At 35.4% G+C, this 24849-nt stretch overlaps 1 protein-coding gene and 1 long non-coding RNA gene across 2 annotated transcripts in view; one reads left to right on the forward strand and one right to left on the reverse strand.

Moving 5' to 3' along the window:
* Positions 1-20758, reverse strand: part of LOC126882060 (BTB/POZ domain-containing adapter for CUL3-mediated RhoA degradation protein 3) — a 34399-nt gene extending 13641 nt beyond the window's left edge. Inside the window, exons 1-3 of the mRNA XM_050646887.1 lie at positions 20154-20758; positions 18963-19420; positions 16047-16263 (exon numbers count right to left, since the gene is read on the reverse strand). Coding sequence (XP_050502844.1) covers positions 16047-16263; positions 18963-19420; positions 20154-20337 — 859 coding nt within the window. The 5' untranslated portion in view covers positions 20338-20758. The remainder of the gene's footprint in view (positions 1-16046; positions 16264-18962; positions 19421-20153) is intronic.
* Positions 20759-20828: 70 nt separating this feature from the next.
* On the forward strand, positions 20829-23187 carry LOC126882061 (uncharacterized). Its single transcript, XR_007697110.1, has 3 exons — positions 20829-21296; positions 21489-21707; positions 22097-23187. It is a non-coding gene; the product is annotated as an uncharacterized LOC126882061 (long non-coding RNA).
* Positions 23188-24849: the final 1662 nt, after the last annotated feature.

Consider the following 24849-nt stretch of genomic DNA (forward strand, 5'->3'; position numbering starts at 1 on the left):
AATCCTAATACAAAATAAACAGAAACAATATATACAAACACAATAAATAATACAATACAATAATAATACAATAAAAACAATAATGGAACTCTGATAAAGTGATAAAACATTTATGACAAAAAAAAAGATGCAAATCTGAACTTAAATCATAAAAAATCTCATGCCCGCGTACAAATCTTATAGGACTGTGCGTGTATCTGACAAGAAATCTATAATGATATTGTATATTTGTTGTGAGCCTGTAGCCAGCAAAGACTGTATATTGAATGGTGCATGCATATCAAGTTGAATTAAATTTTTATAGAGAGAGTTTGAATGCTGTTGAAACTTAGTACATTCAAAAAAGATATGATCAAGATCACCCTGCTTTCCGCAATGTTTGCAATTATTGTCTTCAATCACATTTATTTTATATAAATGACTTGGATAGCAAGCATGCCCAAAACGTAATCGATTTATAGTTGTTATATATTTACGTGGAGCTTTAAAACTCTTAAACCATGTATTTTGTGGAATCACTGGTTGTAAAGTGGTGTATCTTGTGGGGTTTGTTAAGCAGTAAAGATTCCATTGATCTTTCCATATCGATAGTTGGTTTCTTTTAAAAAATAGATCTGGAATACGCCGACGATATCTGCCTGTTAGGACAAAGGTTCCAGGATGTGGCCGACCAATTGGAAACACTATCCACTGAGGCCAATAAAATAGGTTTAAAAATCAATATTAGTAAAACCAAATTCATGAGAATAAACGCAAGGAACAACACGCTATTTAATATTGACAACATGCAGATTGAAAATGTGGAAAACTTCACGTACCTTGGAAGCATCATAACAAAAAGCAGAGGTACAGAAAACGATATTCGTATGAGGATACGAAAAGCTCAACAAGCATTCAGCATGCTTAACCCTGTTTGGAGGTCTGGGGAATATACTACAAGGACAAAGATCCGAATATTCCAGTCAAATGTTATATCTGTTCTACTCTATGGATGTGAAACCTGGAAAGTGACAAAATCCCTTACAGACAAATTGCAGGTCTTTGTTAACAAATGTCTACGAAGAATTGTGCGTCTGGCCAAACACCATCAGAAACGAAGATCTGCTACACCTGACCCAACAAAATAGGGTAGAAAATGAAATAAAATCCAGAAAGTGGGGGTGGATAGGTCACACACTCCGAAAAGATAGTTCCAGTATTGCAAAAACTGCCCTAGAGTGGAATCCCCAAGGAAAAAGAAAAAGAAGTCGCCCAGCACAAACTTGGAGAAGATCCATCATGGACGAGATAAAAAATCAAGGAAAGTCTTGGAATGAGGTGAAGGCCCTAGCGCAAAATAGAACCCGATGGCGCGTTTTCACTGAAGCTCTATGCTCCACTTAGGAGTTCAAGAACATTATATATATATATATATATATATATATATATATATATATATATATATATATATATATATATATATATATAAGAAGCATTTGACATGATAGCCACATTCTTTGAATGCATAAGAAATGCAACTGTTGCGGCTAGAATATGTATGCAATGAAATATCCCCAAAGACGTCACCCCAGTAGTAGAGTTTTTCATATTTTGTTTTGATTTATTATATACGGTGACATCTGGAAAATGTTTCTTTGTTTTTTTCCATAGCACACTACTTGCTTCTATATATTTCTACTTATATGACAGCAACAGTTATGTTTAAAATTTACACGTTTCTTAAGATATCTTGATATAGAAAAAAGGTATAAACATGCGGTTTTCGGTATTCTGTTGCTAATTTGGTCTAATTTTGTAATACAGGAAAAAAATACATACTTGTATTTAATATTTTCCAAAGAAAACTAGATTTCTAAAAAGAAAATAAATAGCGCCTCCAAGCCGGCATATTACGTAATAGGCTGTTTCCAAATTATAACTATTACATTGACGAAAAAGAGCTGTTTTCAACAAGTTTACAAAAATCGATTAAGAAGACCCGGACTTACAGCGATTTTTTTATAACAAGGTTCCCACTCACCCCCACCTCTTATTTGCACGGGTAGACTTACAGCCGGTTTCCGAAACGTTATTCAAATCTCCGATCATCTAATCGGCTGTCAGATTTGATCAACTGTTAACCAGTGATGGGTTTCTCAAACGCCAATTATTGTAAAATTACACGATCATAGATCATGTAATCGATGATCTGACATACAATTTGTTATCGATATTGTCACAATTGACTGTTATCCTTCAAAATTTCAATTATATTAACCTCTAAATCCAAACTTGTATCTTTGTATCTCTAAAGGTGCATTCTATCTTACGTACTGTCACTTTTGTTTGGAGCAAGAATTGAACGATAGCATTTTAAAAATGAGGCTAGATAATTTCAAAAAGAATAAAACGCATTAAATTTATGTGATGAGATTTGGAGATATAACACAGTTTATTTATGATCTATAATATTTTACACTCATATTTTTATTTTTGCTCTATATAATTACTTTTTGTATTTATTTTTAATTTATTTACCGGCTGTTTTATTGTCTTCAAAGTTAGCTGCTATAATTTCACACACGTTTTCCCTCTTATTTACATCGCTATTATCATTATGTTCTGCTTTTTAGAGCTCTGGCCTCTCAAAAAATAGCTCTATGAGTCTAGCATCGTTGTTATCTTACATTTTTAAACGATAAAATATAAATTATATAATCAAATATACAAAAATGTCCGAGATATCCATGTTCTGCAAGTTAAATAAATATTTTAAATTATTTCTTCCATAAAAAAATCTTATTTTTATTGAATAATATGATTTATCTCATTTATATATGTGTTATTTGACAATTTTTTCCCGGTATTTGTTAATTACAGTAATTAAAAAACTAAAAAAACTCTTAACAGCCCGTTAATCGACGGATAATCTCAGATTAGGTAACAGTACATTTTTACCGCCGTTTGACAAGCGAAACTGGTTAATCGACCTTTCAGAAACTCAAAACACTTATGATCGGCTGTTAACAAGCGATTAATCTTTTGTCAGGTGATCTACTGTTGTTAAAACTAGTTTGTTTGACGTTTCTGACGCATTTAATCCATTGTTAATCGTCGATTATATAATTTTTGAGATGATCATCCTTTCGGAAACCGGGCGTAAAACTTGTGAAATAAAATATGCGCAGAATTTTATGAAGAATACGATAATCGGATTTACAGTGCCCTTTCATTAGGCAAATTTTGTAAAATTTCGATTTTTTAATTTTTGATATTCAATTACGCCCTCTAGTGGTGGACTTACAATTATGAAAATAATTTCCAGGCTTTTCTCGAGGCAACTTTTGTTATAAAATTTTTTTTCCCAAAGCTGTACTATAAACGGTTCCTGAGATATGGCCGAGCGCCATTCTTATTGGGACACCCGGTACCTACAATACACTACATTAATCAAAATAACTGTGCAGTTTCATTTATAAGTTCAAATATCTCAAAAAAATTACTTTATCGTTACGAATAACCAGTAAGTTATTTACACAGAAAGTATTAGAAAATCTAAAAATTACACAAAAATAGCAATAAATACCTTCAATCTCCAGTCTGCCATTTATTTTTTCTATATCGTATATATATATAATATCGGTTTACAACGTTCTTCGACGTCTTCCGATTTCCAATCTCCATCTCGTTCTGTCATTCCATAGATCGTCCTCGAGTTCTCTGTCCCTGATTTCTCTATCAACTCCTTCTCTCCAACTTCTTCTAGGTCTTCCTGGTCTGCGCCTTCCTCTTGGTTGCCATTCGAGGATTTGTCTTGGTATTCTATTCTCCGGCATTCTCCTTACGTGTCCGTACCAGCTGAGTTGTTTCGTCCTGATGTCGTCAACAATAGTATGTGTAACCCCCATGATTTCTCGGACTCTCTCGTTTGTTATTCTGTCGCGTCTAGATATTCCCGCTGAACGGCGTCAGAAGTCCATTTCTGTTGCTCTAAGCATTTTCTCTGTTCTGTCTTTTAGAGGCCAAAATTCGCATCCATATGTTGTGATGCTTTTTATTATAGTGTTATATATTCTTTTTTTATTCTCCTTAGAAATATTCTTATCCCACAGTACGCTGTTTAGTAAGGATATGCCTTTCCTCCCCTGTATATTTCGTTCCTTAATAGCTGCATCTAATTTTCCGTCTTGAGTGATCTTTACTCCCAGGTATTTGTAGTCTTCACATAATTTTATTTCTTGATTTTCCTCTACTCGGAGGCTATGTTGTTCTCCTCCGATACTCATGTATTCAGTTTTTTCCATATTCACTTCTAGGCCCCACTCTGTAAACTCTTCTAATAGTTTTCGCATCATGTAACTAAGATCTTCAGAGTCCTGTGCGATGATCACCTGGTCATCCGCAAAGCACAGCGTGTACAAAGTTGAGTCCGTTAGTGGTATGCCCATATTCGTACATTTTTTCTTCCATTTGTTGAGTGCTGCTTCGAGGTATATTTTGAATAGTGTTGGTGAGATACAGCATCCTTGCCTTAGTCCTTTAGTTACTGTGAATCCAGGTGTTATGAGATTTCCCGTTTTAATTCTTGTTGTTTGTTGGTAGTACAACGTTTTTACGGCTTCAACCAATTCTATATTTACATTTGTTTTCTCCAGTGCCTCCCATAATTTAACCAGCGGGACACTATCATACGCTTTTCTAAGGTCTACAAACATCAGATGGACTTCTTGGCCACGAGCAACTTTCTTTTCAATTATCTGAGTAATGGAGAAAACATGATCTATTGTAGATCGACCTGCGCGAAAACCAGCCTGTTCTTCGGCTTCCATATTTTGGTATTCTTCTTCTATTCGATTTTTAATAAGTTTTCCATATATTCTGCTGATACTACTAGTGACTGCAATTCCTCTATAGTTTTCAGGTTTTGATTTATCTCCCTTTTTGTGGATAGTGCTCAGATGTGACTCTTTCCATTCTTTAGGTATTTCATGGTTATTCAAGCATTGCTGGAAAAGTTGTCTTAGCCGCTTAATTAAAACTTTAGGTCCATATTTGATGAGTTCCGGAGCTATATTTCCTGGGCCCGGTGATTTACCATTCTTCAACTGTTTACATATGGTTTCGACTTCTCTCTCATTTACTCTGATTGGTGATCCTATCAACCTGACGTTTTGTATACCGTTGGATTGTATCTGTTTGAAGGGCTCTCTTGTCTCTGTTAGTAAATCTTCAAAGTATCTTTCCCAAGTTTGTGGTGATATGGACTGAATAATGTCTTTCTTTCTGTCGTTTCTTAATTTTTTTAATAGTTTCCAACTTTCTGAACTTTGGCTTCCACCTATGTATGTATTTAACATGGTACACTTTTTTGTCCAGAGTTCGTTTCTCTTTTGACATATTTTTCTCCTGACCCTCGCTTGCATTTTTTTATAATGTATTCTGTCTTCCACGTTTTTTGTGTTCAGATATTTTTGATACAATTCTCTTTTCTTTGTTATTTCCTGCGAAATATCTTGATCCCACCAATACGGTTTTCGATGTACGGTTTTTTCATATCGCCCTAGTGCTTCTAAGGCAGCGGCGTGTATACATTCTTTGATGTTTTCGTATGACTGATTCACATTTCTGGTATTATCTTCCGTTTCAATTAGTTTTTCTTCCAGTCTACGTTTATATAGGTTTTTAACACTTTCTTGGTGTAAACTATTCAAATTGTATCGTACTTCTTGGAGCTGTTCATTTGAATTATTACCTTGCTGCGTTTCTTTTTCTATTTTCGGTGGAAATGAAATATCTGAACGTAGGAGATAGTGGTCACTGCCGCAAATTGGTCCTCTACATGCTCTCACATCTGTTGTTTTCAGTCGACTTTTTTGTTTAAGAATGACATAGTCTATAATTGATTTTAAGTTGCGTGTTTCCTGAGTCCACGTATATTTATGAATATTTCTATGCTGGAAATATCCATTCATTATTCTAAGTCCATTCTGGTCGCAGATATCTATTAACCTTTCTCCGTTATTGTTTGTGTTATCTTCGCCATATCTGCCAACTACTTTGTCGTTGTTCTTTTTCCCGACTCTACTGTTGAGGTCTCCTAGGATTATTATTTCTCTGGTGTTTCCCACCTTTGTGATTTCTTCACTCAGGTGTTCGAAAAAGTTATCTTTCACATTTACAATAGCATCGTCGTTGATTGCATATACTCCCAGAATCGTCATTCTGTATCCTTTTATACACATATTCATTTTTATCATTCTTTCATTGATGCCTTCCCATGATGTTATGTATTTTCTGAAGCGACGGTGTACCATAATTGAGACTCCTTGTTGAGCTCTACGTTCTTTTGTTACTCCGATGTAGAAATGGTCGTATTTACCTAGATTTTCCGATCCTTGACCTTTCCGTTTGGTTTCCGTAATAACAGCTATGTCTATCTTCATATTGTTCAGTTCTTCTAAGTCTTCTTGAATTTTCTTTGAGATCCCTTGGACGTTCCATGTCGCAAAAATCATTTTCCTTTTCCGTAGCATTTTTCGTCGTCGTATATCAGTCCTGTTCCGAGGCCGGATTTTGGATTTTTTAACCTTTAAGATTTTTGACGAGTACCGAGGGGTTAGCCCAATGCCTCAACCCCCAACTTGGAGGGCCAGGGTTTGATTTTGGAGTGTTCCTTCTCCTAGACGGTTTGCTTTCACTGCAGCTTAAGAGTATCGCCTGCCCTTTAATTTTATACGAACCCTAAAATCGGGGGTCGCCACTTCCGCCATACACACCGTACCGAAGATGTTCTTCTCCGCCGTGGATACCGTTGTGGTCTTCATCCGTGACCCTGGACAAGGGACCCTAAGCAGGTACTAGTTTCCCGGGTCAGGAAACTCCTGGAATCTGCGGAGGGCAGGGATTGATTCACTTTCCCTGGTAGGACTGTCCAAAGGAGTTCCTATCCGCTACCCATTTCTATATCGTATCCTCATATAAATTATTTTTTTTTTAATTATTTTTTAAATTTGATACTGTAGCAAAACAATGAGTCACCGGCCGCAAGACGTAAGCCGAGAAAAGTCTAGATCGAAGCACGCTATACGTGGAACCGACGCGCGGTTGTTGGAAGGTCACACGATAGTCAGAGAGCTGGCTTAGCCCGGAATGATCGAGAATAACGACTAGGATACATAAGGCATAATTTTTGTAAACAGAGTTTAGTCTTAAGCTAAAGTTTGTAAAGTAAACTTGTATAAATAAATAATAAAGTCGTAAATAAATACCCGAACGCTCGTTATTGTTACAGTGGTGTTAACGGTGTGGAGTGTAAATAAATGAAAAGTGAAAAAAAAAAGACTTTTGAACTTTATTCGTCGGGAATAATCGGAGTGCGTTAATTGTTCGGTATTCGGAAAGACTTTTAAAAGACTTTTGAACTTTATTCGTCGGGAGTAATTGAAGTGCGTTGATTGTTCGGTATTCGGAAAGACTTAAGACATTTTGAAAAGTACGTGTGTGCTGACCAAAGATGTTGCTACAAGAACTGACCATTAAACAGCTCCGTGAACAATTAGAAGAGTACGAATTAGACAGCAGTGGGTGCAAGATAGTCCTACAAGTACGACTCAAGGATGTCCTCACGAAGAACGGAGATGACCCAGAGACGTTCCACTTCCAGTCAGCAGAACAAGTAATCTTATCGAAATTAAAAACTGTTTCTGAAACGATCGATGAAACTTGTAGAAAAAGCGACGATAAATTCGAAAATGTTGCTAAAAGATTCGATGAGACTTCTCAAATAATTAAAGACGTATGTAGTCAAAACAATGAGAAATTCGAAAGTGTTTCTCAAAAGATTGATGAAACTTTTAAAGAGGTCTGTAGGCAAAACAACGAAAAACTTGAAGAAGTTTGTAAACAGAACAATGAGAAATTTGAAGAAGTTTCTAGAACATTCGATAAGATACAGAAAAGTGTAGACGACAATAAAGAAATGTTAGAAGAGAAGATCAAACAACTAGAGACTATGGTAACCAATACGAAAGTTCTACCTTCAGTTAATGCAGTAGTTTTGGCCGTAGAAGAGAAGATCAAAGAAGTAGAGGAGCTTTGATCGGACAGTGTGTTCCCGTGGCTTCAATTTGCTCTGTGAATACCAATGAGAAATCATCGAAGGCGAAGTATCGAAAGGAGCTTGTTGAGATGATCATTGAAAGATGCCAAGATCTTGATCATGAACGAACGGAAAAAGTGACGTCTATGCTGATAGAGTATCAAGATGTTTTTGCTATTGATAAGAAGGATAAGGGCAAAACAAGCATAGTAATGCATAAAATAAATACCGGAGACGCTCAGCCAATCAGACAACGGCCTAGACGACTTCCATTTGCGAAAAGAGATGAAGCCGAAGAGATTATCAAGGATATGGACAAACAAGGGGTAATTGAACCATCGAACAGTCCATGGACATCACCAGTAGTTCTGGTAAAGAAGAAAGATGGTTCAACGCGTTTTTGTATCGACTACCGCCAGCTCAATGCGGTAACAAAAAAAGATAGTTATCCTTTGCCCAGAATAGACGATACATTGGATACTCTCTCCGGTTCTCGTTGGTTTTCCACACTCGATTTAAAAAGTGGATATTGGCAAGTAGACATGGAGCCAGCCGATCGGGAGAAAACCGCATTTTCGATAGGATCAGGGCTTTGGCAGTTTACGGCTATGCCGTTTGGTTTATGTAATGCCCCTGCCACATTTGAAAGATTAATGGAGGCAGTTTTAAGAGGTCTAACATGGAAAACATGCCTGGTTTACTTAGATGATGTAATCGTGGTTGGAAGGTCCTTTGATGAACATGCCAAGAATCTAATAGAAGTCTTTCAACGATTGAGGGCAGCGAACTTGAAGTTAAGTCCGAAGAAATGTCACATGTTTCGACGAGAAGTTAAGTACCTAGGACATATTGTATCGAGTAATGGTGTAACAGCTGATCCTGAAAAGATTGAAGCAATTAAAGATTGGCCAGTACCAAAAGATAAACATGAAATTAGAAGTTTCCTTGGCTTATGTACATATTACCGACGATTCGTCAAAGGATTTGCCAATATCTCCAAGCCCCTAACAAAGTTGACAGAGGAGGGCAAAGAATATACATGGAGTGAAGAGTGCCAAACAGCTTTCGAACAACTACAAATGGCTCTGATCAGTGCACCGATATTAAGCTACCCGGGACAGGCAGGAAAATTTGTTTTGGATACCGATGCTAGCAACAGTGCCATATGAGCTGTTCTCTCCCAAATCCAGGATGGACAGGAAAAAGTCATCGCTTATTTCAGCAAAGTCCTGTCGAAACCAGAAAGAAACTATTGCGTTACCAGAAGAGAACTGCTGGGTGTAGTGAAGGCTTGCGAACATTTCCATAAATACTTGTATGGCAGAAAGTTCCTTCTTCGCACCGATCACGCTGCTCTAAAATGGCTCATACAATTCCGTAATCCAGAGGGCCAGATGGCAAGATGGTTAGAACGATTACAAGAATATGATTACGATATAGAACACAGGGCCGGAAGAGTTCATTCAAATGCTGATGCCCTTTCGAGACGACCATGCAGTGCAAATTGTAATCACTGTGCCAAATTAGAGGAACGATTTTGCCCCGTGAGACGAACCACCGTAATTAATGAGCAATGGCAGCCCCAACAGTTACAAGACGCCCGGAAGGATGATCCATGTATAAAAAGAGTATTGGATTGGATGCGGCAAGGTGAGAGACCTAGTTGGCAGAACATTAGTGCATGTAGTCCAGAAGTCAAGGCCTACTGGAGCCAATGGAATTGCCTGGTACTAAAAGATGATCTTCTGTACAGAACCTTTGAGAACGATGATGGTACAGAATCGAAGCTTCAGTTGATTGTACCTAAAAGTAAAGTGTCAGAAGTATTGCGTCAGTTGCATGACGGTACATCACGTGGACACTTTGGTATTACGAAGACTCTGCAAAAGGTTCGAGAACGGTTCTATTGGGTGAACTGTAAAGATGATGTAAGAAGATGGTGCCGGAAATGTGAACTGTGTGCATCCGGTAATGGTCCAGTTGGTAAAAAGAGAGCACCCATGAGACAGTACAATGTTGGCAGTCCTATCGAAAGAGTAGCAATCGACATTGCAGGTCCATTTCCAGAAACCGATGCTGGAAATAAATACATCCTGGTAGCCATGGATTATTTTACGAAATGGACCGAGGCCTATGCATTACCGAATCAAGAAGCTGCTACCGTTGCAGAGGTACTTGTTAGAGAATTCTTCAGCCGATTTGGTGTTCCCTTGGAGATCCACTCCGACCAAGGGCGAAACTTTGAGTCAGCTCTTTTCCAAAACGTTTGTAAATTGATTGGTGCCAATAAGACCAGAACAACACCCCTGCATCCTCAATCAGATGGAATGGTCGAGAGGATGAACCGAACGATGGGTAAACACTTGTCCAAAGTTGTGTCTGAACATCAGCGAGATTGGGACCAACACATTCATTTATTCCTGATGGCATACCGCTCTGCCGTAAATGAAACTACAGGTCAAACACCAACCTGCCTGATGTTGGGTCGTGAAGTTCGTTTGCCCTGCGACCTAGAGCTTGGCTGCAGACCTTCCGAGGAACATGTTGCAGGCGAAGAATACGTCGACCGCCTGAAGTTACGAATGAACAACATTCATGAATTTGCCCGACAACACATCCAGATAGCCAGTGACAGAATGAAAGATCAATATGATTCTCGATGCAAGAATGAAAGCTTCGAAGTAGGTGATCTTGTCTGGCTTTATAATCCACAACGTCGTCGCGGCTTGTGTCCTAAACTGCAAAGACAATGGGAAGGTCCGTATGAAGTTAAGAAGAAAATAAATGACGTAATATACAGAATTAAGAAGTTGCCAAACGGTAAACCAAAAGTTATTCACATAAATCGTCTTGCACCATATGCTGGCTCAAATGAAACAGAAGAAGCCCGAGTCCTCCAACAGGAGATGAAAGACGCCGCACAGCCAAGTTTTAATCAATTTATGTCAAATTACGCAGCGAGAAAGAGTGATAGATTCGGCGTGACCACAGATGTTCAGCAAGATCTGTTTGGTGTTCCAGAAAACGTCTCTCTAGCCCACTGTGTTGCCCAAGACCTCGAGATGACTAAAGGAATCTCGTCCGTATTCAATAGAAAGTTCGGCCGCCTGGACGAGTTAAGAAATCAACAACCTAAAATTGGAAGAGTACTGAGATTGGAAGATGGTCCTCGATCTTTGCTGTATATGGTGACCAGGAAGTCTTATACGGACACGCCAAGCTACGAGAACATATGGCGTGCTCTAACTAATTTGAAGAAAATCGTGTGTAATTATGACATCAAAGATTTGGCTTTACCAAAAATAGGCCATGCAGTAGAAAATCTGGATTGGAAGATTGTGAGAAGCATGCTTGAAGTGGTCTTCAGAGAAACTGGCGTACGAATTACTGTGTGTTGCATGAACCCGAAGATGTCGGATCCTTCAAAGACAGTAGACTGTTATTTCTTCTTGAAGGGTGTATGCAAAGCTGGAGAGTCGTGTAGATTCCGCCATCCTGGGCCTTCATCTAGAGTTGCTGATCGGGACGCTCAGATCTTAAGAGGGGAGCAATGTAGCAAAACAATGAGTCACCGGCCGCAAGACGTAAGCCGAGAAAAGTCTAGATCGAAGCACGCTATACGTGGAACCGACGCGCGGTTGTTGGAAGGTCACACGATAGTCAGAGAGCTGGCTTAGCCCGGAATGATCGAGAATAACGACTAGGATATATAAGGCATAATTTTTGTAAACAGAGTTTAGTCTTAAGCTAAAGTTTGTAAAGTAAACTTGTATAAATAAATAATAAAGTCGTAAATAAATACCCGAACGCTCGTTATTGTTACAATACTGTAGTGATAAATTACTGCTCTTAAATTAAAGTTGATATGATGTGACATGTGATGTATTGCTAGTAGCCAAATAAAAATATGGTGCCAAAACAGTATTGATACAACATGGTTAAAAAATGTCAGTACTTGATAGCGACATTTCTTATTTATTTTTTTGAGGGACTCAATTTGTTAAATGGTGGCGTGGACTTTGGGAATGCATTCACTTTCTCCTGTCGTATGCCGCTTACAGTAGTCAGAAACGATTATTTAACATAATTTAGTAGGGATATCTACACTTTCTGCCAAGTATGTTGAGGATTTGTCAAATACAGTGGAACCCCGATTATCCGTGCTCCTCGGGACCGAAGGGTGACACGGATAATTGAAAAGCACGGATAATCCGAACATGTATTTCTTATGTATAATACATATGTACGTATACACACACATATATACCTACCATGAAAAATAATAGAAAAAAATAAATATTTCATTCATCTTTCGTCATATAGAGTTTCCGTCAAGTGATTTACGATGACGCTATTTTGATAAAACCTCAAAAACGCAACTTGAGTAATAGAAAATCAGCACGGATAATCCGCAGCACGGATAATCCAGCACCCGGATAATCGGGGTTCAACTGTAGTTTTAAAGTATTGGGTACAAATAGTTTTTAAATAACACACCCTTTAACTCAGTATGGAGCCATATTTTATTTAAGTGATTGGAGTTCAATCCTGATATTTTGAGGTCTAGATATCTGTATATCATACACCCTGTATATCATACAGGGCGATTCATTAAGAATGTCCATGCTCATGCACATTCTACGCCACTGGCGGAATTGCTATTTAAGCATAATTTTTGGATTATGCAATACTTTCTATGTAAATAGTACACTATTCGTAAAGATAAAATCATTTCTATTTCTATTGGGTGATCTTTTTCTATTGGGTGATTTTAATCTTCCATCTGCAGTTTGGGATGTTGATGATTATTGTTCCGTTGCCCACAGCTACAGCCTACAGTTCCAGCCTACAGCTACACAATCTGAAGCTGATTCTATTGAAACTATATCCAATATCTGTGCTTTTTTCAATCTCTTCCAGACCAACGAAATAACCAACGATAGAGGGGTCACGCTTGATCTCATTTTATCTCCATTGGGTATTGATGTATTGAAGGCTATCGACACTTTAATTCCAGTGGACACACATCATCCTCCGCTTGAATGCAGTTTGCCACTCAAAATCACAAATGATCATTCATCTGGTGAAGAGTATTATTATGACTTTGTTCATGCTGACTATGCAGCAATTCGTTCATCCCTTGAAGCAATTAATTGGGATGGTGCACTTCAAGGAAAAGAGCTCTCTGACATGGTTTCTGTATTTTACGACATTTTTTATTCCATCATTGATCGTTTTGTTCCACTAAAAAAAATCTGTGATAAGAAATATCCATGCTGGTACTCCTCTGAGCTGAAGAAGTTGCTTCACGAGAAGAAATCAGCGCACAAGATATAAGAGCACAAGGTGTCCAGAAAGTTATGCAGCATTTAGTAACTTAAGAACTAGATGTAAATTTTTATCAAGACAGTGTTATGCTGATTACATTCAACGTACCGAACATTCTATTGTTAATAACGTTAAATCCTTTTGGAAATTTGTAAGTAGTAAAAGGGAAAATAACGCTATACCTAATAAAATGACTCTTGGAGAACGTACTGCCTTCAATGGAACTGATATTGCTAATCTTTTTGCTAACCAATTCTCTTCCGTCTATACTAACCAATCCTTACATCCGCATGTAACCCAGATTTCACCTTTGGTTAATGTGTCTAATTATCACATTGAAATTTCAAAAATCTACGAAAAACTGTATGAACTCAATAGCAACAAAGGTCCTGGTCCTGATAGAATTCCCCCCACTTTCCTTAAAACATTCAGCTTCATTCTATCGCGCCCACTTTTTTATATATTTAATAAGTCTTTATCAACAGGGGAATTTCCAGACTACTGGAAAAACTCTTATGTCACTCCAATATATAAATCAGGTCGAAAATCGGATATAGGTAACTATCGTCCAATTTGTATTCTTAGTGCTATTCCTAAAGTTTTTGGGAGCATTATTTCTGATTATTTAAGTTATGACTTCTCGCCAATTATAGGGGCCCAACAATTTGGATTACATCCAAAAAATCAGCAGAATTGTGTCTCATAACATATGTTGATTTTCTGACAGATGCTCTTGAGCGGGGTTTACAAGTTGACTCTGTGTATACTAACTTTTCCAAAGCTTTCGGCAAAGTTAATCATTAGCTCTTGATTTATAAACTTTATTTATACGGAGTTGATGGCCTTATATTGAAGTGGCTCAAGAGCTATCTTACACAAAGATCGCAAATTGTCAGGGTTAATCATCACTATTCTTATACCATCTCTGTTACCTCAGGTGTACCACAAGGATCACACTTGGGACCTCTGTTGTTTAATATATTTATCAATGATCTAATACCCCGTTTCCAAGAAAGTGAAACTTTGTTATTCGCTGATGATTTAAAATGTTTTAAAATAATCACATGTGAGGCTGATTCACTAAGGGCCGGTTGTTCGAACGCTAATCAACATTGATCACTATCAAATACTTAATTACTGTCACAACTGTCAATGTCAACTTTGGTTGGGTTGCCGAAAACATAATTATTTATGACAATTATGAAATTACTTAATCAATTATGTTAATAATTGTTATGTTAATTGACTAACTAATCTCATAATTATAATTAACTATGTTTTCAGCAACCCAACCAAAGTTGACATTGACAGTTGTGACAGTAATTAAATATTTGATAGTGATCAATGTTGATTAGCGTTCAAACAACCGGCCCTTAGTCTACAAGGTGATATTGATCGCCTATCTAACTGGTGTATGCAAAATGGTATGTGTTTGAATGCATCCAAATGCCATATTCTTCGTTTCCACCGAACTCATCATCCAATCATCTTCAAATATAGTATAAATAATCTGACCTTACATTCTGCCTCTCAAACTAGGGATCTAGGTGTGATCCTTGACTCCGCTCTTAGCTATAAATCACACATTTCCAGTACAATACAGAAGTCTATGAAGATGCTTGGCTTTATAAAAAGAACCACTAGAGACTTTACAAACATCTCAGCTATTAAATCTCTTTATTTCTCCCTGGTTAGATCTCATTTCGATTACTGTTCCACAATTTGGTCCCCCTATTACTTTACTCATAAACTGAAAATTGAGACTGTCCAACACAATTTTCTGAGATATACTGCCACTAAGATGCATGTATACTATGACTATTCTGTATTAGAGCGCATACTGAACTTACCTCCTCTTGAGGTACGCAGAAAACAAAGAGACTTAATTATTTTATTTAAAATTATCAACGGGCTGTGTAACTGCCCCAAACTTCTCTCCAAAATATCTCTATTTGTCCCCAGTCGTTCGACTAGGCAGGTGCAAACCTTTTGTCTCTTTTCATAGATTCAATTATTCTTACAACACATTTATTCCTAGAACTCTTCGATTAGATAACTCATTAAATAACCTCGAAATTTTTAATATATCAGTTTCCCGCTTTAAAAACCTAATTTCTTCCCTAACTTTTTAATATGTTCGGCCAGAGCTTTTGTATTGTGATTAGTGTTACATGACCTGTATGTATTAGATAACTTAAAACCGTTATACCTTGGAACATTTCCGAGTTGATTTAGGTGATATCTTTTGTTTGTAATTGTACTGACCTAATGTTATCTTATTCTTTTTTTTTCTTTTTTGTAACTGTATTACTCATAGAATTATTTTTCCTCAAACCACTTTGTTATGTTATATTACGATAATTTATGTTATCTAATTGGTTAACATTAATGTTATATAATTGTATAATTATGTTATATAATTTAGAACACTGTAAAATTTATATCTGAATAGGGCTTGCCCGTGAATAAATAAATAAATAAATAAATAAATTAGGGTTCGTGATATTTGTACAATACACTACATTAATCAAAATAACTGTGCCGTTTTATTTATAACTTCAAATATCTCGAAAACTAATGACTTTATCGTTAAGAATAAAGAATAAGTTCCAAAATCCAAAATAATCTTGTAATTAATTACCTGGTCTGTCTTCTTCCTCATCGCTTGTGTAAGAAGACATACCACTAACTGCTCCTCTTGTTGATGTAGCCTGCATCAATTCTTGATCTGGAGCATTTCTACTTTCATACAATAGAATATTTAATGTTTCTTCATATATTCTTGCTTCTGGGCATTCCACTTTTGTGTGTTTCTTATCTGTGGCATATACTATTGAAGTACAACATACTTCTGATACCTAGAATGAGTAATAGGAGAAAATTAAAAACTTAATTCAAAATGAATAGAGCAGATCTGTTATAGTAGAAACGGAACTTTGTCAGAATGCGGGAACTTTGTCAGAATACGCAAAAAAGTGGCTATATCAATATTTGGTATAAATGTTAAAGAAATTCGATACGCCACCTTTAAAGATAAGAGCTTGCCGATATTTTAACATACCATTAATGATGTAGATTAGTTATTAGTAGTAAACTTGCATATTAGTATATAGTCTAAGAGCTAGTGAACCCTCCGACTAACGGTCGTCCTGTAAGGCTAGAAATGTTTCTAGTGATAATTCATAGCACAGTAAGGCTAAAAACCATGACCTGGCAGGCATCAGCGGTGCACGTGTATCTACCAGGTGAATCGAAAAGTGCAAATTTAGGGGGTAAAATAAACTTTCTCCTGTAAGGTTTAAATTTAAGTATGTGTTTGAGTAAGACATTTAGAAGAAATGTGTACAATGACAGGCGATTCTGAAGAGCATAAGACCTTGCCAGGCGAGGGGAAAGATTAGGGGTTTTTCCTAAAATTATTTTTTTTGCATCGAACAAATTTTTTTTAAGTGTTTTGAATCATTCCAAACAGAAAAGGTCTTTAGTGATTTTTCTCTTAAGTTAATAATTTTTGTTATATAAGCGATTGAAAATTTTGAAAATTGCGAAATCGGCCATTTTTAACCCTAAATCGGACATTTATCTAAAAATTTCAAAGTTGCCAAGGTAAGTAGATATTCTTTAAACATTGATTGATGAAATCCCAAAGAGTTTTTTGCAATACGATATCGGAAACCCCTTTGTTTTTTAATTGCTAATCAAGCGGGCGCGACACTGTAGTATAAGTGAGGACGTTTGAGTTGGCATAAATTCATTATCTCGAGAATGGGCAAATTTTAAGAGAAATCCTTAAACAGGTCGATTTTTATTTTTAAATTAGGACATTTTGGCATATACATAATACTAGTGACGTCATCCATCTGAGCGTGATGATGTAATCGATGATTTTTTTAAATGAGAGTAGGGGTTGTGTGATAGCTCATTTGAAAGGGTATTTAATTCTCTATTCACTAATATAAACATTAACATAATTATTTATACAGGGTGTACAAAAAAAATTTTTTTATTAAATTAACTTTGATTAAATTTGACAAATAGAAGAAAAAATTTTTTTGTACACCCTGTCTAAATAATTATGTTAATGTTTATATTACTGAATAGAGAATTAAATAACCTTTCAAATGAGCTATCACACAACCCCTACTCTTATTTAAAAAAATCATCGATTGCGTCATCACGCCCAGATGGATGACGTCACTAGTATTATATATATGCCAAAAAGTCCTAATTCAAAAATAAAAATCGACCTGTCTGAGGATTTCTCTTGAAATTTGCCCATTCTCGAGATAATGAATTTATGCAAACTCAAACGTCCTCACTTAACTATAGTGTCGTGCCCGCTTGATTAGCAATTAAAAAAACAAAGGGGTTTTCGATATTTTATTGCAAAAAACTCTTCGGGATTTCATCAATCAATGTTTAAAGAATATCTGCGTACCTTGGCAACATTGAAATTTTTAGATAAATGTCCGATTTAGGGTTAAAAATGGCTGATTTCGCAATTTTCAAAATTTTTCAATCGCTTATATAACAAAAACTATTAACTTAAGAGAAAAACCACTAAAGACCTTTTTTGTTTGGAATGATTCAAAAAAAATTTGTTCGATGCAAAAAGAATAATTTTAGGAAAAACCCCTAATCTTTCCCCTCGCCTGGCAAGGTCTTATGCTCTTCAGAATCGCCTGTCATTGTACACATTTCTTCTAAATGACTTACTCAAACACATACTTAAATTTAAACCTTATAGGAGAAAGTTTATTTTACCCCCTAAATTTGTACTTTTTGATTCACCTGATAGATACACGTGCACCGCTGAGGCCTGCCAGGTCATGGTTTTTAGCCTTGGTGTGCTATGAATTATCACTAGACAAATTTCTAGCCTTACAGGATGACCGTTAGTTGGAGGGTTCACTAGCTCTTAGACTAATAGTTAAAATTATTAGACAATAAAATATTAAGCAAGATAAATTTAACTTTTTTTCTACTTTTAAGGACAAAAAAAACAATTTCATTAGCGGAACCGAAATCAAAATTATTCTGCACATCATTTTTGAAACGCTATTTGGTTAAAATATCTCCTTTTTGTTGGTAACGAAATATATTAATTTGTCTGGACTAAATTAAGGTTTTGTTGATATCAGAGGACTTGGTATTCACACAATGTTGCCAAACTGAATTATGTTATATTCGGTTTAAATTTTCTGGCGAATTTTCGAGCTGACTATACTTAAAAATAAGGTCTGTTGAAATAGGAATACATTTGAGAAACAACTTCTAATAAATAACTTTTAACGTCAATATAAAACTCTTATTTTGTAATTTTAATTAAAAATTAAAATTTAAAAAATCGGACCGAACGTTTTCGAGCTTAGCAGGCCATCCTCAGTGAACTCATTTTACTTGCTAAATAGCCCCAGAACCAAACAGTGGTTGGATTTAATATGAAATTTACATTACAAAATTGTAAAAATGGAACAACTTAAAGTCGATGAAACTGGATAACTATCCGGGAACATTAGATGTCCCTACTTTAGATTGGCGAAAAATATATATTTACCTTTTTACCGTGACCATAAAATACCCAACAGCAAATCTCACTAGTACTTATAACATCCTTCAAGAAGAGTACTCTGTTACTGTACCATAGACTCAATTTATCAAAAAGTTCAATATTCTTCAGTAAATTATCATCAGAAGCACTAGTATAAGAATATTTATTATTATGCCTATTTATCAGTAATTTAATAGCTGGTTTTGTTGTAGAACTTATTAGTGTTTCCTCTTCTTTTTGTGATGTAATTAGTGGTACTCTACAAATTGGTTCCATTTCTCCTCTCTCTTTTTTTGCTAAAGCTTTATTACAGGATTCTGCCAATTCCGCTATACAGTAATATTTAGCCTCAGCTAGAAGTTCAGCTATTTCTTTTGTGGACTCTGGAAGTGAAACACTCCCATCTCTTAGGAAATTTAGAATTGTGCCAAAATGCTTGCCACATCTGTCTATAAGTATCCACCCTAAAAATAAAAGAAGTTTAGGAAGAATGTGGATCGGATCATTATTTATTAAAATATCGAACTCAAATTTCCACTAAACATAAAAACAATCAAATCTCAATTGAGATTTCATTCTGGAAGCCTTCCGGAAATTTTCCCAGCTGTAACCACTGTTTAATAGGTGCCGATACTTATTCTAAAGCGAAAACCGAAGTAACTCATTTTATACAAATTTTTCAGTTACAAGATCCTGCCTTTCCACTGTCAATATCGAAGAAGAGTCTAAACGACACAATTTGGAAAAACAAGCACCTAAGAGTGTTAGAGGGCTAAACAAGGCCAGATACAAGCAAAACACAAAGACATCTAGAGACCAACGAAATGAGGATCTTAAGAAGGATTGCTGGAAAAGGATTACAGGACAGGATAAGAAGTGAGGAAATCAGATGCATATGTGGGGTAGACAATATAAATATCTGGGTAAAGGGCAGAAAAGAAGAGTGGAATCAACACATAAGCAGGATGTCTGAATCAAGGATAGTAAGAATAGCCAGAGACAAGTCACCATTGGACAGAAGAAGTATAGGACACCCCAAGGAAAAGATGGAATGACAATTTAGGGACAGAATGAAAGGTCTAAGAAGAAGAGCATCCACTACATCTAAACTTTTAATAGAGGAATAAAACTAATAATCTGTCTTAATTGTAACTTGAGATCTAAGAAAGCAAAAAATGTTAAATGATATATTCTTACCATCAGAGTCTGAGAGAACTTCCATCCGGCCACTAAACATAGCTCTAAGCATTGTGTCTTGTTTTGTCAGTGTTCCAATAGTGGTGTAATGTAAAGAACCCCCTACATTGAGTTTTACATACTGAGATGGATTTCCTTTTATAGTTGTTTTTCCAGACATGGTGTTTATTTCAGAATTAAGCATTCAGATGTGTTATTTGTAACTGTTTATACAAGTAATCTCATTGAAATGATTAGCGTATAATACGTATTGAAGTAATCAGAATATATCGATAATATTTTGTAAATAATTTAAATTTACAGGGCTACTTTGGCAAAATGATTTATAACCTGACGTTGAAACAGAAACTTGTACATTGACAGTGACAGTGACAGATGCAAATTGTCAGTGTTCCACTGTAAGGCCCGGTAAATATCGTATATAATATAGAAGTTTTATTAACCTTATTTCGTTAATTCTGTTACTTTGTCCAATAATTAGACATAGTACTTACATCCTTACATCTAAAAATGAAATATTTAAGACTAGACTAGATAACTAACTGTAACTGTGATTTTAACTAACCTATTATAAAAGAGATCACTGGACTGTCAAAATCAGATGTTATGTGTTAAGGCCCCGTCTCAGGGAGAGATTAAGGGCCGGTACTTTATGTCTCCGTTAACAGCCGGTTAGTTAACCGGGGTTTAATCGGGACAGAAATATATGCATAACATAGACATAAACGCAATTTATACTTATTATTATATTCATAAATAATTATAATGATAATTATAATTGCTTTTATTACAACGCAAGAGGCTCTATGAGGTACTTTTCTGTCCCGATTAAACCCCGGTTAGCTAACCGAGGTTTAACCGGGACATAAAGTACCGGCCCTAAATGTGCAGCAAACGACGGCAATGTTGCCAGATTCCTTTTAGCGGGAATTTTAAAATTTTATAACAGTTTGGTTTTAAATTTGACAGTTTGTTTTCTCAAGTCAAAAATCTTAACCTTACTTTTACAAGTGATTAGGATTATTATTATTTTATTTACATGTAAATTGAAACAATAAATATTGTGCTGTGTCATAATTTCAAACTCATTATGTTGCAGTCTTTTCCAGTTGATAAAATTGCAATTCAAAAACTTTTAGGTAGGTACGTGTAACTTCCACATTATTATTTATTTTTTAAGTATTAAGGTTGATGTTGATATCAAAAATTTAGATTTCAAAGATAGTTTTATGTAGGTAGATACTAATAGAGTAATACTAGATAACATATTAGATACAAAGTAAGCTGTAAGTAGTATAACTGCCCATTTAATCACCTGTTATGTTGTTTTTTTAGATTTGCACTGTATGGAGAACAAGAGTACAAGAACATGAAACATCTTGTTATGAATGTATATGTATGTGATCCTCAAAAAATGATTTTACAAAACAAGATAGAGAAAGAGCACAATTTTAAAACACATTAAGGGCATGAGGATGATATAGAGCACTTACATAAATACCAAAACCAGATAAATATCTCTTCAACGTTCATTTTGAGACTTTCTTCAAAAATGTAAGTACAATATTTGCATATCGACGGTGGAAAGGCAGGACTTCGTAACTGAAAAAATTTTAACATAAGTTACTTCAGTTTTCGCTTTAGAATAAGTGTATCGGCAGCTATTAAACAGCGATTACAGCTGGGAAAGTTTCCGGAAGGCTTCCAAAAGGCTTTCCCAGCTCTAAAAGCTGTTTAATAGGTGCTGATACACTTATTCTAAAGCGAAAACCAAAGTAACTCATTTTATACAAATTTTTCAGTTATGAGGTCCTGCAATATAATTTAAAACAAGAATGTTACCACTAAACCACTTTTTAAATATTACTCATGAATATTTACTACAGTTTACAATTTCAAACTAGTGTGTTTGATTCTCCTATACCTATATTTTACTTTTTTAGTAAACTTCAGACTGTTCAGGATAGCATAATAGCATAGGAGGCGAATTAAAAAGAATTGATTTACTTACAAGAAAAGATATCACAAACATTAAACTCTCTTATGGCATTGATTTGAAAGATGGGTATATGTACAATGATGATGCAACCAGTGTTTATTTTTGGGTTGAATGCTTACAGACTCATGTCCAATATTATTTTACAAACAACAGGGCATACTAATGGATATTCATTCTGAATTTAACATTTATGATTTTTGTCTTATTTTCCTTAATGCTGTGCCAAAAGGAAATGTTAATTAAGTTTGGTAAATCCTTTATCACAATCCATGGAACTCATGGGCTCAATTCCTATGACTTTGAACTTATGACAGTATTAGTAAAAGATGAATTTGGGAATGGATTTTGTACTGCTTTCTTATTTTCAAATAGAAAAGATACTTACTTTAATTTACCAATTTTTTTAAATACATGTCTGTGTTGGTATTATATGTATAGTCAAATGTTTTCATATCAGGCATAAGCGACACCTTTTACAATGCCTCGTCAAATGTAATGGGTATTGCTCCTAATAGACTGTTAAGTGCCTGGCACATAGATAGGGCATGGTAAGTAAATCTTAATAAAATATCTGATTCTGAAAAAAATCCTATTATGTATACAAGATGTATTAATGATGGTTTAGAGCAGCGGTTCTCAATCTGTGGTACATGTACCACTGGTGGTACATATCATTATTTCAGGTGGTACCCAAAATGCAAAAACAACCAAAATCAGCACCACTATTATAGTTAAATAGATCACCTAGCTAGATAGGTATTTCAGTTAGGTGGTACCAAAAATAATAAAAAGTTTTTGGTGGTACATGACTCAAAAAGATTGAGAACCGCTGGTTTAGAGAGTATTAATAGCTTTTTGGGTAGACTTCTAAGTGATGCAGATACATACAATTTTAGTAAGTATTTCCAGTAGAACTACTGCAATAACATCCAACAATGGGCCTATTGTTATAGGAAGGGGTTGTGGAATTAATACCAATATGACCATTCAAAATTTTCATAAAATTTTGGATAAAAGGGTATCCATTAGTTGTTATCAGTCAAGTTTAAAACTTGGCACTCATGGAGAACTATACCATAATATATAATAGGTATATCTCATAATATTACATCTCATATTGTTCCCTACAGTAGTAATGAATGAGCCTGCATACACAGAACCATAATAATATATTATAGTTCGTGTATGCAGGCTCACTCATTACAATAGTGAGCAATATGAGATATAACATATTATAGTATAAGTCTCTGTGCATGACCAGATTAACATGTTTGGTGCCCATTAGGGATGGACACAAGCTCGAGCTTAGCTCGGCTCGGCTCGTTTGACGAGCCGAGCTTCGAGCTCAAGCCTGTTTGTTTCTTGCGAGCCGAGCCAAATTTTTTTCGAGCCGAGCCGAGCTGAATTGGAAACGAGCCGAGCTTTCCTTAACGAGCTTGTCAATATTTTAGCTAATACTCTAATATTTTTTCTATTTATTTTTGATACCACTGATACTTTTGTTTGAGAATAAGTAATTTAGACGACAAATATGTATTTGCAATATACAGTGTGTCCGTAATGTATTAAATAAATGGGATATTTCCTAAACTAAAAGTCTTTTGAAAAAAATCTAAAACACGTCGATTTTTAATTTTAATGATCTACATTTTACAACCAAATTTAATTACACAGAGTGATACACATAAAGGTGATGACGCCATCGGATTTTTTGTAAATATAACAGCTTCATACACAATACCTGCAAAAGGTAAATATGTGGGCTAACAATTATCGGACCCTACTTTTCAAAGGTAATTGAAACGAGTCGCATAACATCAGTCTTTAACGGGGTATCTCGCACCTACTTTAATTTATTTATTTCCCAGTAGAATTAATCCTGGAGGTTTTGATGAAAGTTTATGGTTTCAATAGGATATTGCGCCTCCGCATTATGCTGTAGATGTTCCAAGGTACGTAGACGAAATTTTTCCGAACAGGTGGATTGGAAGACGTGGGAGTGTGAAAATTTAAGATAAAGTCATGTATCAATTACTGGATTACTTTCAAATTCTTAGATTAATAATTTGAAATCAATAAAATTTATTTTCATAGCGCATATCTTTGAAATTCTGTCCGTTAGACCCCAAGTATCATACCTTTTTAACATCAGCTCATTTTTTCGATCTAAAAATGTCACAACGTAGGTACAGAGTGTACATTTACCTCATACATATCAGCTTAATGTATATCACCCTGTATAATCAAATTTTATGGTAGAAGGTAGAACATTAAAATTAAAACTCCACGAATTCCAGATATTTTTAAAAAGGATTAAGGAAGTATCTAATTTATTACATATTTTACGGACACTCTGTATAAATTCCTTTTTAAATAATATTCTTGCATTTCGATTATCCCTAATATCGTCACTAAATATTTGAATAGGATTTATAAAATGCAGTTATGTACTTCTCATTTTTACTATAGTTACTCGGAAGAGGTAAAAATTTTAATGAACATATTTTTTTGTTATGGTAAAATGTAAATATTCGCATTCCTAGAAGTTAGTCTTTTTGATAAACAAATTCTTAAGAAGGTTACAAGAGGCAGTTTAAGTTTATGGAGGATTATAAAATTGGGATTCTACCTCGTACCTCCATACTTGAATGGTTTTGGACATAATGATATGAATTTAACAATAGAAATTTACTGTTA

This window comes from Diabrotica virgifera, chromosome 3, assembly GCF_917563875.1.
Source record: "Diabrotica virgifera virgifera chromosome 3, PGI_DIABVI_V3a".
Classification (NCBI taxonomy): domain Eukaryota; kingdom Metazoa; phylum Arthropoda; class Insecta; order Coleoptera; family Chrysomelidae; genus Diabrotica; species Diabrotica virgifera.